General features: G+C 54.8%; 1 protein-coding gene across 1 annotated transcript in view; it reads right to left on the bottom strand.

The window, feature by feature from the left end:
- SORCS2 (sortilin-related VPS10 domain containing receptor 2) overlaps window positions 1–10,342 on the bottom strand; it is a 408,600-nt gene extending 398,258 nt beyond the window's left edge. The window contains exons 1-3 of the mRNA XM_012002189.1: window positions 10,222–10,342; window positions 1,180–1,253; window positions 840–893 (exon numbers count right to left, since the gene is read on the bottom strand). Coding sequence (XP_011857579.1) covers window positions 840–893; window positions 1,180–1,253; window positions 10,222–10,342 — 249 coding nt within the window. The remainder of the gene's footprint in view (window positions 1–839; window positions 894–1,179; window positions 1,254–10,221) is intronic.
- Window positions 10,343–11,675: the final 1,333 nt, after the last annotated feature.

Below are 11,675 nucleotides of genomic sequence, written 5' to 3'. Positions count from 1 at the left end.
TGGGCCTCCTCCTCACAGCGGGGACTGGCTTCCCGGGAGCTCCTGGAAATGCAGACCCCCAGGAAGCCCCACCCCAGGCCTGCACAAGCTTCATTTCATCGCTCACATTTGAGGGGCTGCCTGGCAAGGTGTCCCCAGGAGGGAGGCCCGCACCCCTGCTCACTGTCCATCAGCCTCATCAGGAAGCTGGGGCTCCTCCTGTCACTCAGCAGCCTGATTCCCTCCACTCTCACTGCCGTGGACTCCGCTTCAAACACACCCCCTCGGCCGCGAGCTCCCGCCTTGACTCTGTCACCACCCCTAGGCCTTTGCATATTTGGATTGCTGTGCTCTTCCCCGTCTCTGCACTGTCTCTGTCCTGCTCATTCTCAAGGCCACCGCCTCCTAGAGCCTTCCCTGACCACCCTGTGCACCCCAGGAGGGGAGGAGCTGCGTCAGCCTCAGACACCTCCACCTCCTGAGTCTCGCCAGGGCTGGCACACAGGGAGTGTCTGAATCATCATTGCTGAGTGAATTCATCAGCAGCAGGCTGACTCAGAAACGCCAAGACCCACTCCTGGTGAGGCCTTTCCTCATCCCCACCCCACCTGTGTATTCACCCAGGTGTGGACATGGGGTCTGGAGTCTGTAAGAAATCTCATCAGTGGGGTCCATGGGCAGTGGCCCGCCTCAGTCTCAGACATGCCTCACTGGTACAGGTCACATCACTCAGGCCCAACTCAGACCTTCATCTGCTCTGGGATCACACAGGATTTGGCCAAATTCACTCCACATCAGTCACTCCACACCCACCAACTGGAGCTGTTCTTAAAGAGTTACTGGTCCAGAGACCACCTCACCCGCCAGGTAAGGTGGACGAAGACCTCCAACCAGACAAGCTCTGCTGCCAGGGACTGAGGGGAAGAGCCGCAGGCAGGCTGGGCAGGAACAGAATTTGTTCACCAATGAGCCGCTTTCCAAGACCTTCACACGCACTGCCCGTGGGGGAAGGAATGATCCACCCGCAGTGGGGCATGGGCAGAGCCGCCAAGGTAAGCACAAGCCTGTGTGTCCTTTGGCCTGGAGATCCCACTTCAGGGAAGCTATTCCATTGAAGTGCTATGCATGGGAAATGAGGGATGCCCAAAGTCCTTTACCACACCACAACAACCAGAGACCAGAAACAACCCACGCACCCACCAGCAGGGCCTGGGAGGATCGCCGGGGGTGCTCACCACTCAAGGCAGCCCAGGGCACCGGTGTGGATGGGAAGGCTGAAAAAGGATGTGTCAGAGCCGATGCAGGGAGATCTCCCGTGCCCACTCTTATGTTCACGAGCGGGAGAGGTGAAGGCCACTTCCAAATGGCTAAAGGGGTGAGTTTTGTGTTACATGAATTTTATCTCAATTTAAAAACAATCTGTATTCACTTCTGCTTGAAGATACACGGTGACATGCTGAAAGGAAACACAGGACATGTGATCTGGTGGACACTTGTGGGTGGGGAAGCGGGCAGGGATAACAGGAGGGAGAATGAGAGATTTTAACTAGAGACCCTTTAGCAGTCGTGATGTTTGGAACCATTTGGCTGTATTACCTATTTCAAAAACATTTTTCAAATAAAATAAAAGAGACTCCTCCTTTCAAAGCCCCCATTTCCCCTCCTCCATCGGGCAGGTCCCAGAACACAGGTGGGTTTTCTCATCTGGCCAAAACCACCCAGGACCAGCTCTCTGCTGGTTAAGATTCCACCAAGAGCAGCCGGAGGGGATTCAGGCTGAGTCTGTCGTTGGGGTTTAGTTTATTCTCCGAGTCGCTGCAGCTGCTCTAGTTAGGAGAAGGAGCCAGGCCAACATGTAGCCGACTTCTGCAGGCCGTCTGCCTGTCTCCCAGCTTCAGGTGTGGGGGCATCTGTGTGCATGTGTGCGTCTGTGTGCACATATGTGTGCACGTGTGTCTGTGTGTGCATGTGTGTGCATGTGTGCGTGTGTATCTCTGTGTAACTGCATGTGCATGTGTGTGCACGTGTGCATATCTATGTGTATCTGTGTGTGTGCTCGTGTGTGCATGTATCTCTGTGTATCTGTATGTGTGCATGTGTGTGTGCCTGTATGTGTGTGCATGTGTATCTTTGTGTACCTGTATGTGTATGCATGTGTACATGTGTCTCTGTGTGTCTATATGTGTGTGCATGTGTGGGTGTGTGTGCACGTGTGCATATCTCTGTGTACCTGTATATGTGTGCACATGTGTACATGTGTATCTCTGTGTATCCGTATGTGTGTGCATGTGTGTACATGTGTTATCTCTGTGTGTATGTGTGTGAATGTGTGTACATGTGTATCTGTGTGTGCATGTGTGTACCTGTGTATCTCTGTGTATGTGTGTGTATGTGTGTGTGCATGTGTGCACATCTCTGTGTGCCTGTGTGTGTGTGCATGTGTATCTCCATGTACCTGTATGTGTGTGCATGTGTGTACATGTGTGACTCTGTGTATCTGTGTGTGTGCATGTGTGCATATGTGTGTATCTGTGTACGTGTGTGTGCATATGTGTATGTGTGTGCATGTATATCTCTGTAACTGTATGTGTGTGCATGTCTGTGCATGTGTGCATGTGTATGTGTGCATGTGTGTACCTGTATGTGTGTGCGCATGTGTGTATCTCTGTGTATCTGTATGTGTGTGCATGTGTATGTGTGGGCGTGTGTGTATGCATGTGTGTGTGCATGTATGTGTGCATGTGCACATGTGTATCTCTGTGTACCTGTATGTGTGTGCATGTGTGTATGTGTATGTGTGTGCATGTGTGTGTGCTGCAGGCAACAGAGCCACTCCAATGTGTGGCTGCTCCACTGGGCGAAGTGGGCATCCACCAGTCTGGTCACAGCCTCCCTCCTTTCTGGCCTCCAAAACATGAAGAAGATGCTCATTTTCATGCCAGTGGGGCTGGTACGCATGGCAAAGGGGAAGACTAGATGCTGATGGAAGCATTCAGTCGGTACTCAATTCGTGTGCATTTCCTTTCTCCCCTAACAAGGGCCACTTCAGACATCTGGTCCCAATCAAGGAGGGCGGCCTAGGCTGGCTTGGCAGTGCCCTGCCTTTCGGGTGGTACCAAACAAGGGTTGGATCAGCGATGATGCCCTGAGGCAGGAGCCTGGGAGCTGGTGTCTGTCCCTCACCACATGGGAATGGTGGTGGCTCGAGCTGCCCACCTCTCAGGATGGTCACCCTCACCCAGGCCCAGCTTTGCTTCCTAATGTGGGGCCGGGCATCGGACCCCATGGAGGAGCAGGGGCCTTCCTCCCGAGTGCAGAGTGGCACTCTTCAAGCTCCAGCTGCGCTGGACTCAAACCATATCAGCCTGAGGCCAGGACCAGCCCCCTGGAAAAAAAAAAAAAATAGGACCAGCGCCCTGGGGAGCTAGGACAGCAGCCTCAGAAGCTCTCTCCAGCCCGCATGAAAGAGGGTCCTTCCTGTGGGCCCCTTCCCTTCAACTATGCTGGCTGCGCTGGCCCATCCTGTGCTCCCTGAGGAAGCACAGGATGCATCCCAAGATGTATCCTCTACGAAGAAATCAATTCCATTTCAAATGAATGGATCCTGCATTTATTTACCAGAGAGAGGAATATCGTTTCTTTCTACTAAAGACCCCTGAGGGGAAGGGTGGGTATCCCATTAGGCTCAGAAAGTCACAGGAGGTGCTGGCTCTCCAAGTGATGCGGCCTCGCTCAACGCTGCTGCCAATGCTGCTGCCCACGCTGCAGACTCTAGGGCTCAGTCCTACCCATACACCCTGAGTGCCACCCACCCTGGTCCCTGCTCCACAGAGCTCTCCTGGATTCTCCAAGCTTGGGATCCACAAATGCCTGCAGAGCATCCCTGAAGGCTCTCCCTCCAAAGTGAGACCATCAGAGCTGCAGTGAGCACAGGCCTTTCCCTCTAACAATCTTCTGCTGATGCTGAGCCAGCGAGCCTGGGCCCCCACCTGCCTGATTCCTCCTCGAATGCAGTGTCCCAGGCCCCCTGCCCTCAGGCACCTCCGCGAAGGGCTTTCCTCTGAGTCCTGGCCCTTCTACGTGCCCATGCCTCCTGTGCCCTCCTGGGCAAGCCACTGAGCCCCTCAGAGCTGAGGCAAGGATGCAGGGAGTTAGCCATGCAGCGTGTCCACAGGGAACAACCCGTGCAGGGTGAGGGTCAGCCATGACGCCAGGCTCGGGGGTGGGGTGGACTAGAGGTTAGAGTTGGGAATGAAGTTGGGGTTAGGTTTGGTTTGGGGTTAAGCACAGGGCCAGAGTTGATGTTAGGGCTAGTGTTAGGCGTAGGGTGAGGTTTAGAGTGAATGCTGAACAAGAGTAATGGTTAGTCTCAGGCTTTGGTTAAAGTTAGGGTCAGGCTTAAGGTCAGGCTTAAGCTTTCTGTGAGATAAGACTGCAGTAAGTATTGGATTTGTGCTTGGTTTTTGGGTGGGGCTGATGCTGCTGCACCATTCGGTGCTGTCTTTGTAAGGCTGCTTTAGCTGGCAGGCTTGGGTTCTGCTTAGTGACATACGTGAGAAACACTGTGGTCACAGTCCAGTCTGGTCTATGCTACTGTGCACGGGAGAATTCTCAGCAAGTGTCTGTCGTATGTGTCAATCAGTCAGTGAACCATGCACCTCCCACCACCACACACAGCTGCCCGCCTCTAACTAAGCCTGTCCTCCTTTCCCTCGGGCACAGACCCTTCCCCTCTCCACCCACTCAGGTAGTAAACCTTCTCCTTCTTCTTATTTCTTATTGGAGATGGGGTCTCACTATGTTGCCCAGGCAAGCATGGAACTCCTGGGCACAAGTGCTCCTCCTTCCTCTTTCCCCCAAAGTGCTAGGATTACAAGTGTGAGCCACCGTTCCTGGCTTCAGGTAGTAAACCTCTTTACTGGGCCAGCCTAGATACTACTGCCTCCGGGAAGCCTTCTGGTGTGTCTCCAGTCCAGGTTGCTGGTGTTTGAGTATACCCACATTTCCCTCAGCAGGCATGAGCTGGAGCACACCAACAGAGTGTCCCCAGGTCCCCTGCCCTGCCCTGCACGGCCTCAGAGCCCATCCCACCCACGTGAGTGCCCCTGCTGTGCGGCTTCTCCTCGCTCTAGCATCGTGGACTCACTGGCAACAATGGAGGGTAAGGATCCCAGATCCCGGAGTGGCTGAATGAATGTGACACGCATGCAGGGGAGGGCTCCACAGATGCCACAGATGACAGTCCCCTTCCTCCCTCAGTGACGAGGGTGAGAGATGGCCGAGGCTGCCATCAACAGATAAGCAGGTGCAGGCCTCCCTGGGAGATGTCATGCCCCACTCTGAGTTCCCCAGGCCACAAAGCTGTCCCCTCACCTGGCCACTCTGTCCTGGCAGCCAGGGGCCCAGCAGCAGACCAGCTGCAGGAACAGATGTCAGGGTCGCCCAGTGCACCTGCGCTGGACCTGGCTCCATCTCACTGGCAGCCCCTGCACAGCCTCCTCTCCTCCCCTCCGCTCCCACCATGCTTAAGGAAGGCAGGGGCAGATGCAGGCAGGGAACGCTGGGACTGCTCTCTGCAGGTGAATATGCCCCCACACCGGGAAGGGCCTCATTTCAGAAGCTGCTGCCAAGACAACGAGACGAGCCCGGAACAGGGTTTTGGCAGCCCCAGAGAGGAGAGGAGAGGGTCTGATAAGGGTGGGGCTGAGGGCACTCATGCCCCTCCCTCCCAGAAGGAATGTTGTGCAGAAGACATGGAAGGGTGCTGGGCCAGACGGGACACAGGGCCGCCTGGATCTGAGCTGCCGTGGCAGACTGATGACTCGTTCTCTGCAAAAGGGGGGTGAGGCCAGTGTCCTGGTTTTGACAGTGTACTATGGCTATGTGGCCTGGTATCACTGGAGAAAGCTGCAGGGGACTTTCCGTACAATTTTTGCAACTTACTATTTTCAAAGTAGAAAGTTATAATAGAGAGTGACTTGATAGATAGTCAGATGCAAAATTTGCAAAGTTTGAGAAAATGCAAGCCTCTTATCTCACTGCCTCCCTCCCATCTCGCTGTGGACTTTGGGACACACCCACCCAGAGGGGCTCCAGAGGCTGTGGCCAGGCCCAGGCCTGACCCAGCCAGCCCCATGACGAAGACTAAGGCGGTCCCCCACACCCACGGAACAGCCAGAAGGGTGGGTCTGCTTCCCACACGGGAGGCCTGCCCAGGTGTCACTGGCACTTGGGGACCAGAACCGGGCCAGGCTATAAAAGAGAAGAGAGAAGGAAGAAAGAGGAACAGCTCTTGTGAGCCACGGCCTTGAACCCGTGACCCCACCCACTAGGGATCATGGCCCATCCTCATTGGGAGAGGCCAGGAAGGAGGTGGGAACCCAGAATACACTGTCTCCCAAGAAGGGTCTTGGGTGGAGCCAGACGTTCAGCTGGGTTGGGAGACGTCCTCCAGCCCTGCGGTGCGGACACAGGTGGTTTGCCTTAAGTCACCTCGCTGACACCTGTTACCCAGTGCGATTGAGGCGGAGACATTTGCAGGGCTCCATGTACACACCCTAATCCCCATCTCCTTCCCACAGCCAGCCCCAGCCCCCCAAGGTCTGACCTGCTGTGGGGGTGCACTGCGGGCAGGCAGGATGCCTCACCCAAGGTGCCTGGGCCAGAAAAGCCGCCACTTCTCGTCACTGTCTCATTAAAATAAATAACTTCCTCTGCCCTGAGCCGCATGCTGAGCGCTCTGTGGACATTATCTCATTTAACTCCCCACAGGCCTTGTCCCTGGGAACCATGTTGTCCCCACCTGGGGGGAGTTGAGGCCCAGAGAGGCATTACCTGTCGCAAGTCTCGCCACTCACACAAGGAGGGCTGGATGGCAGCTGGGGCCTCTGACTCCACCAAGCAGCCCTTGGGTCTCCAAGGGCCTCCGCAGGGACTATGGGCATGCACAGGCGCATTTCCTGCTGCCCCCGGACCTTGGTGCTGAACCTCAGCCTCCAGCCCTGCACTATACACAGGGCCCAGCCCGGCTCTGCTCACGTACACTCCGCTCCGGGACCCCAGTGCTGGCCGGCAGCCCACATATGAGCAGGGTCGGCCCTGGAGACCCCACCATGGCTGGCCTTCTCTTGACCTCTGAGGATTTTGCCCAGTAAGCCAGTCGGTTAGGGCCATGCTTGAGGCTGCAGGTAAATGTCACCCCTTGCCTGGCCTCGATCCTGTGCTGTGAAACTGAACAGCCCCTACCAGGTCCCAGGGCCGCCTGCCACTGGCTCTGCATAAGGATGCTTTGCGGTTCCCATTTCAGATCACGCCGCGGCCATATCTCACCACTCCCGAGAGCCCCCGTCCAACCCAAAAGCTACTCGGAGCGTGATTTATCTACAAGGGCTCAAAACCACCACAAATGTGGGCCTGGAGGGTTGGGTCAGGCAAGGACCACTGCTGGACCGCCCCCTGCGGGGCACTGAGAGTCCTGTGAAAGGTAGATAGGCCTCAGGTGCATGTGGGCCCCTTCCCTGGTTCTCCGGGGCAGGGTCTCCTGTACTTGCCTTTGCAGCCGGCACTGGGCGAGGTCTGTGGAATGAATGAATGCGTCATGCCTGACGATGGTAGCTCGCCTGGAAGGCACCCACCCTCCACACCTTCAGCGCTTTCCCGCTAGCTGCTTTTATCTACTAGCCTGCAGGTTGCATCCTCTGCCCCTCCCGGCACACCCGCACTCCTCCCGGTTCCTCCTGTCTGGGAAGGAACCTGCCCCCGACCTCTAGTCAAGGGTGGCGCTTTCTCTGGAGTCCCACAGACCCTGGATGGAGCGGGCGGAGCTGTGGCCCCCAAAGATGGGTGCAACCAGAACTTGCCAATGGGACCATACTTGGAAAAAGGGTCTTTGGGGCTACAATTAAGTTTAGGATCATGAGATCACCCTAGATTTCGCCCTGAATTCAATGGCGTCCTTGGAAGAGACACGCAGTGGGGAGGCTGGGTGGAGACGGGGGCAGACATGGAGTGATGCTTCTACAAGCCAAGGAAAGCCAAGGACTGCGGAAGCCATCAAGACGAGGAGAGAGGCCTGGGACAGAATCTCCCTCAGAGCCTCCTGCACAATCCAACCCTGCCAACACCTCGTTTCCAGACATCTGGACTCCAGAATGGTGAGACGATACATTGCTGCTGTTTGAGCAACTCACTTTGTGATGTCTTCTCATGGCAATCTTAGCAAACCCATGCCAGCACTGGCCCATTGTACAGGTGAGGCTCAGCTTGCCAGAGGTGACACAGCTGGAAACTGTCAGGGCTGGGGTCACCATGGGGCCCTGCTTGACCTTTTCAAAGGCTCCAGAAGGGCAGACTGGGAGGTTCCTCCAAACCCCAGCTCCCTGGGGATCCCACTTTCTCCCTCCCCAAGTTCTGCCTCCTGAAATGTTGGGGTCCCGCCTCGGGCTGTGCTGGCGTAGAGAACACGGGGCACTGAGCCCCTCCACCCATCGGACACCTTCACAGGCACGAAACCCAGTGTTGGAAAAAAAAGAGAGCTGAGAATGAAGCTAAGAAAGGGCCTCGTAAATCAAAATCAGTCAGCAGCAAGTAAATGGATGGGCGCTGCTGATCTGTGGAAAATTGCATTTTTACATTAAATCTGTTTAAGGGATAATGTATATTTTAATAGGTGGGTCTTGGTAGACTTTTCCACCTCAGCTATCCTTTGAAAATATTATTTACTCTCCATTTCTCATAACCTGATTGAATTTTAATTCCACCCACCACTCCTTTTTAATAGTCACTGTAAGTAAAATTATTAATGAAATTACAAGCTGCTTTTTTGGTGAGTTTTTTTTTTTGTTGTTGTTGTTGTTGTTGTTGCTGTTCAAAATGTGCTTCTACCTGGAAGGGCTAGCATTTCTCAGGTCTATTTATGGCAATAAAAGGTAATTGGATAAGCTGTGATGTTGTTACTGCTGAGCGTCTTTCAACATAAAAAGTGCCCTGGGTGTCTCCGGGAGGTGGCTGGAAACTGCTGATCCTGTTTTTAAGGCAGAAATCCTTCCCCAGGCCCCAGGGCTCTCCCCCTCCCTGCTGGTGCCCAGCCAGACAACCATACGTTCATTACCTCCAAGAATTTCTCTTTAGAAACAACGCTGTCTTGTCTGAACAGAGGTGCCACGCACAAAGCAAGCGCTGCCTCTTGCAGGGGGAGGAGGGGCGGCTGGAAGAAGTCACTGCCTGCATCCAGCTGCAAACACCCAGATTTGGGCACAGCAGCCCCTGAACAAGGTCCCTTGGCCTTAGGAAGCCCAAGCAGGCTGTGGACCTCTAAAGGCCCACCCCTCAGAATCGTCAGGAAGGTAGAGGTTGGTTGGAGGTTCTGATGCCAGCTTGGGAAGAAGCCACTAAGAGGCCTCTGAGCTCCGCACCAAATTATCTACTCAAGAAAGCTGCCGGGAGACGCATCCGTGACACAAGGCCCTGTTTTGAAATCTGCCCCTCAGCAGCCCCTCGGGGCACGAGGACTCCACGGGATCGAAGCGCAGAGTCTTCGTGGCCTTTTCCTCCATTAAAAAAAAAAAATCAGAATGTATATTTTATGGCTGTATTGGTATTAAAAAATAGCACATCTTCATATTATAGATCAAAGCATTTTCTCGACCTAAAAGTTCATTTTTCTTCTTCTGATTTTAAAGGAAATTATAACATATTTGTGGACCCCTCAGTGTTGTGCGGGCCCTGGCACGGAGCCCTGTGCCAGCAGGAGGTGTGGGCCCTGCAGCCGTTCGCACCCACCCTCCCTAGTTCTGGCCCCTTCTTCTCTCCCTGGGCCACTGGACAGCCCCAGCCCTGCCCCTAGACCTGCAGACTGTCTCCTCCAGCCCCCGTACGCTGATTCTCATGATGCCCCTCCCCTAACTCAGGGCAGGAGTTTTGTCATTTTCTCCAGGTGTGGACCCTGTTAAGAATTTCAGGAAAGTACTAAACATACAGGCATGTCAGTGTAATTTCCTACCCACCTTCAGGGTTTGCAGTCCAGTCTGGGACCCAACCTGTCCATGGGTTCAATAAGGCCTTCCCAGCTCCCTGGCAGGGAGGACTGACAATCCGCTTCAAACCCAACGCAGGGATCTGGTCCAGTCTTGGGACTGTCTCAGGAGGGGTCTGATCTCTGCACCTTACAGGGGCATTAACCCAGGGGCAGCCGGAGATGTCACCTGGGAACTCACTTTACAACCAGAGATGTTATATAAATACCAGCGAGGATGATGGTGATGTCACTCCCAGGTTCAGACACGATCAGGGTCTCCCACTGCCCAGAGGCTAAAGTCCAAACCCCATCCCTGCGGTCAAGACCCTTGGAGACCAAGGCCCCCATCGCTCCCTGTTCAGCTCCAGGCACCATCAGCTTTGCCCTGCTCTGAAGGCTGGCTCACCCCAAACCCAACCCAAAATGCCTCCCCACTCCACCAGCGGTGCCACTGGCCCTTCAAGGTCCTTCTGGAGGCCTTGGAGCCCCTCATGCGTGGGACTTTCCCAAATGAGGTCCCATCTTTGACCTGACTCCCTTCCTTCCTTGTGTCCCTGGTCCTGTTCCCCTGCGTATTTCCTCTGGAGACTCCACAGGCCTGGCCCAGAGAGGCTAGTGGAACGGAGGGCTTGATGCCTGGTCATTCTGCTGTCTGCCTGCTCTGATGGTTGAAGGCTGTGGCCTGTCTTCTCTGCACTGCACCTCCTGGAGCCTAAGGCTCTCTGGCCCTGGCTTCCAGCACCTGGCACGCGGTGGCCTTCAGGCTGTACATGGCTGCAGCACAGGGTTTGTGCACTGGGGCTGGAATGTCCATGGGCTGGGTGGGGACAGTGGTCAGGAATGACCCTGCCCCTTCCAGAGGACATCTGGGGAGGCTTGGGATTAGAAGTGCCTGCTCTTCTGGGAAATTCTTTTAAAGAGAAGGTTTACATCGTTCTCTGAGTAAGAGAGTTGGCAGCCAGAGGGACTCCTCTTCTCCATCCGCACCTGCACAGCCACCCTCCCTCCGCCAGGGATACCACACTCACTGGGGACAGCCCTCACCAGGGAGGAGCAGGAAGAGCCTTTGGGAAAGTGGGCTTCCTGCAGGGAGGGACCCTTTCAGGGCAGCCTCTGATGTCAGCTTCAGGCTTGGCCTCTAACACTGTGTGGCTTTGGGCACAGTGCGCTCTTCTTCTGGGGCCGTACCCTCCAGCTCTCTGCTCCATGCGTCTCACTGGCAGCCCTGTGCTGGAATGCTCCCTCAGCGGGACCTGCGGGTCAAAGTGGCCATCGCCTCCAAAGAGAGTCATTGTCATGTCATTGACCAAACAGCTCAAGAAACCCAACATCTGATCATTCAGGGACTATCTTCAATATCTGATCATTCAGGGACTATCTTCAAACATCTGCACCAGAATCGCCCACCAGGAGGATACATCATGAAGCTGTCATTGTTAATTAACCCACTAGATTTTTTTTTTTTTTTTTTAGACAGAGTTTCACTCTGTCACCCAGGCTGGAGTGCAGTGGCGCGATCTCGGCTCACTGAAACCTCTGCCTCCCGGGTTCAAGCAATTCTCCTGCCTCAGCCTCCTGAGTAGCTGGGACTACAGACGCCTGCCACCACACCTGGCTAAGTTTTGTATTTTTAGTAGAGACGGGTTTTCACCATGTTGGTCAGGCTGGCCTTGATCTCTTG

This window comes from Mandrillus leucophaeus, unplaced genomic scaffold, assembly GCF_000951045.1.
Source record: "Mandrillus leucophaeus isolate KB7577 unplaced genomic scaffold, Mleu.le_1.0 Scaffold68, whole genome shotgun sequence".
In the NCBI taxonomy this organism is placed as follows: Eukaryota; Metazoa; Chordata; class Mammalia; order Primates; family Cercopithecidae; genus Mandrillus; species Mandrillus leucophaeus.
The sequence above is the reverse complement of the archived record's forward strand: the minus strand, read 5'-3'. Positions and strand labels throughout refer to the sequence as shown.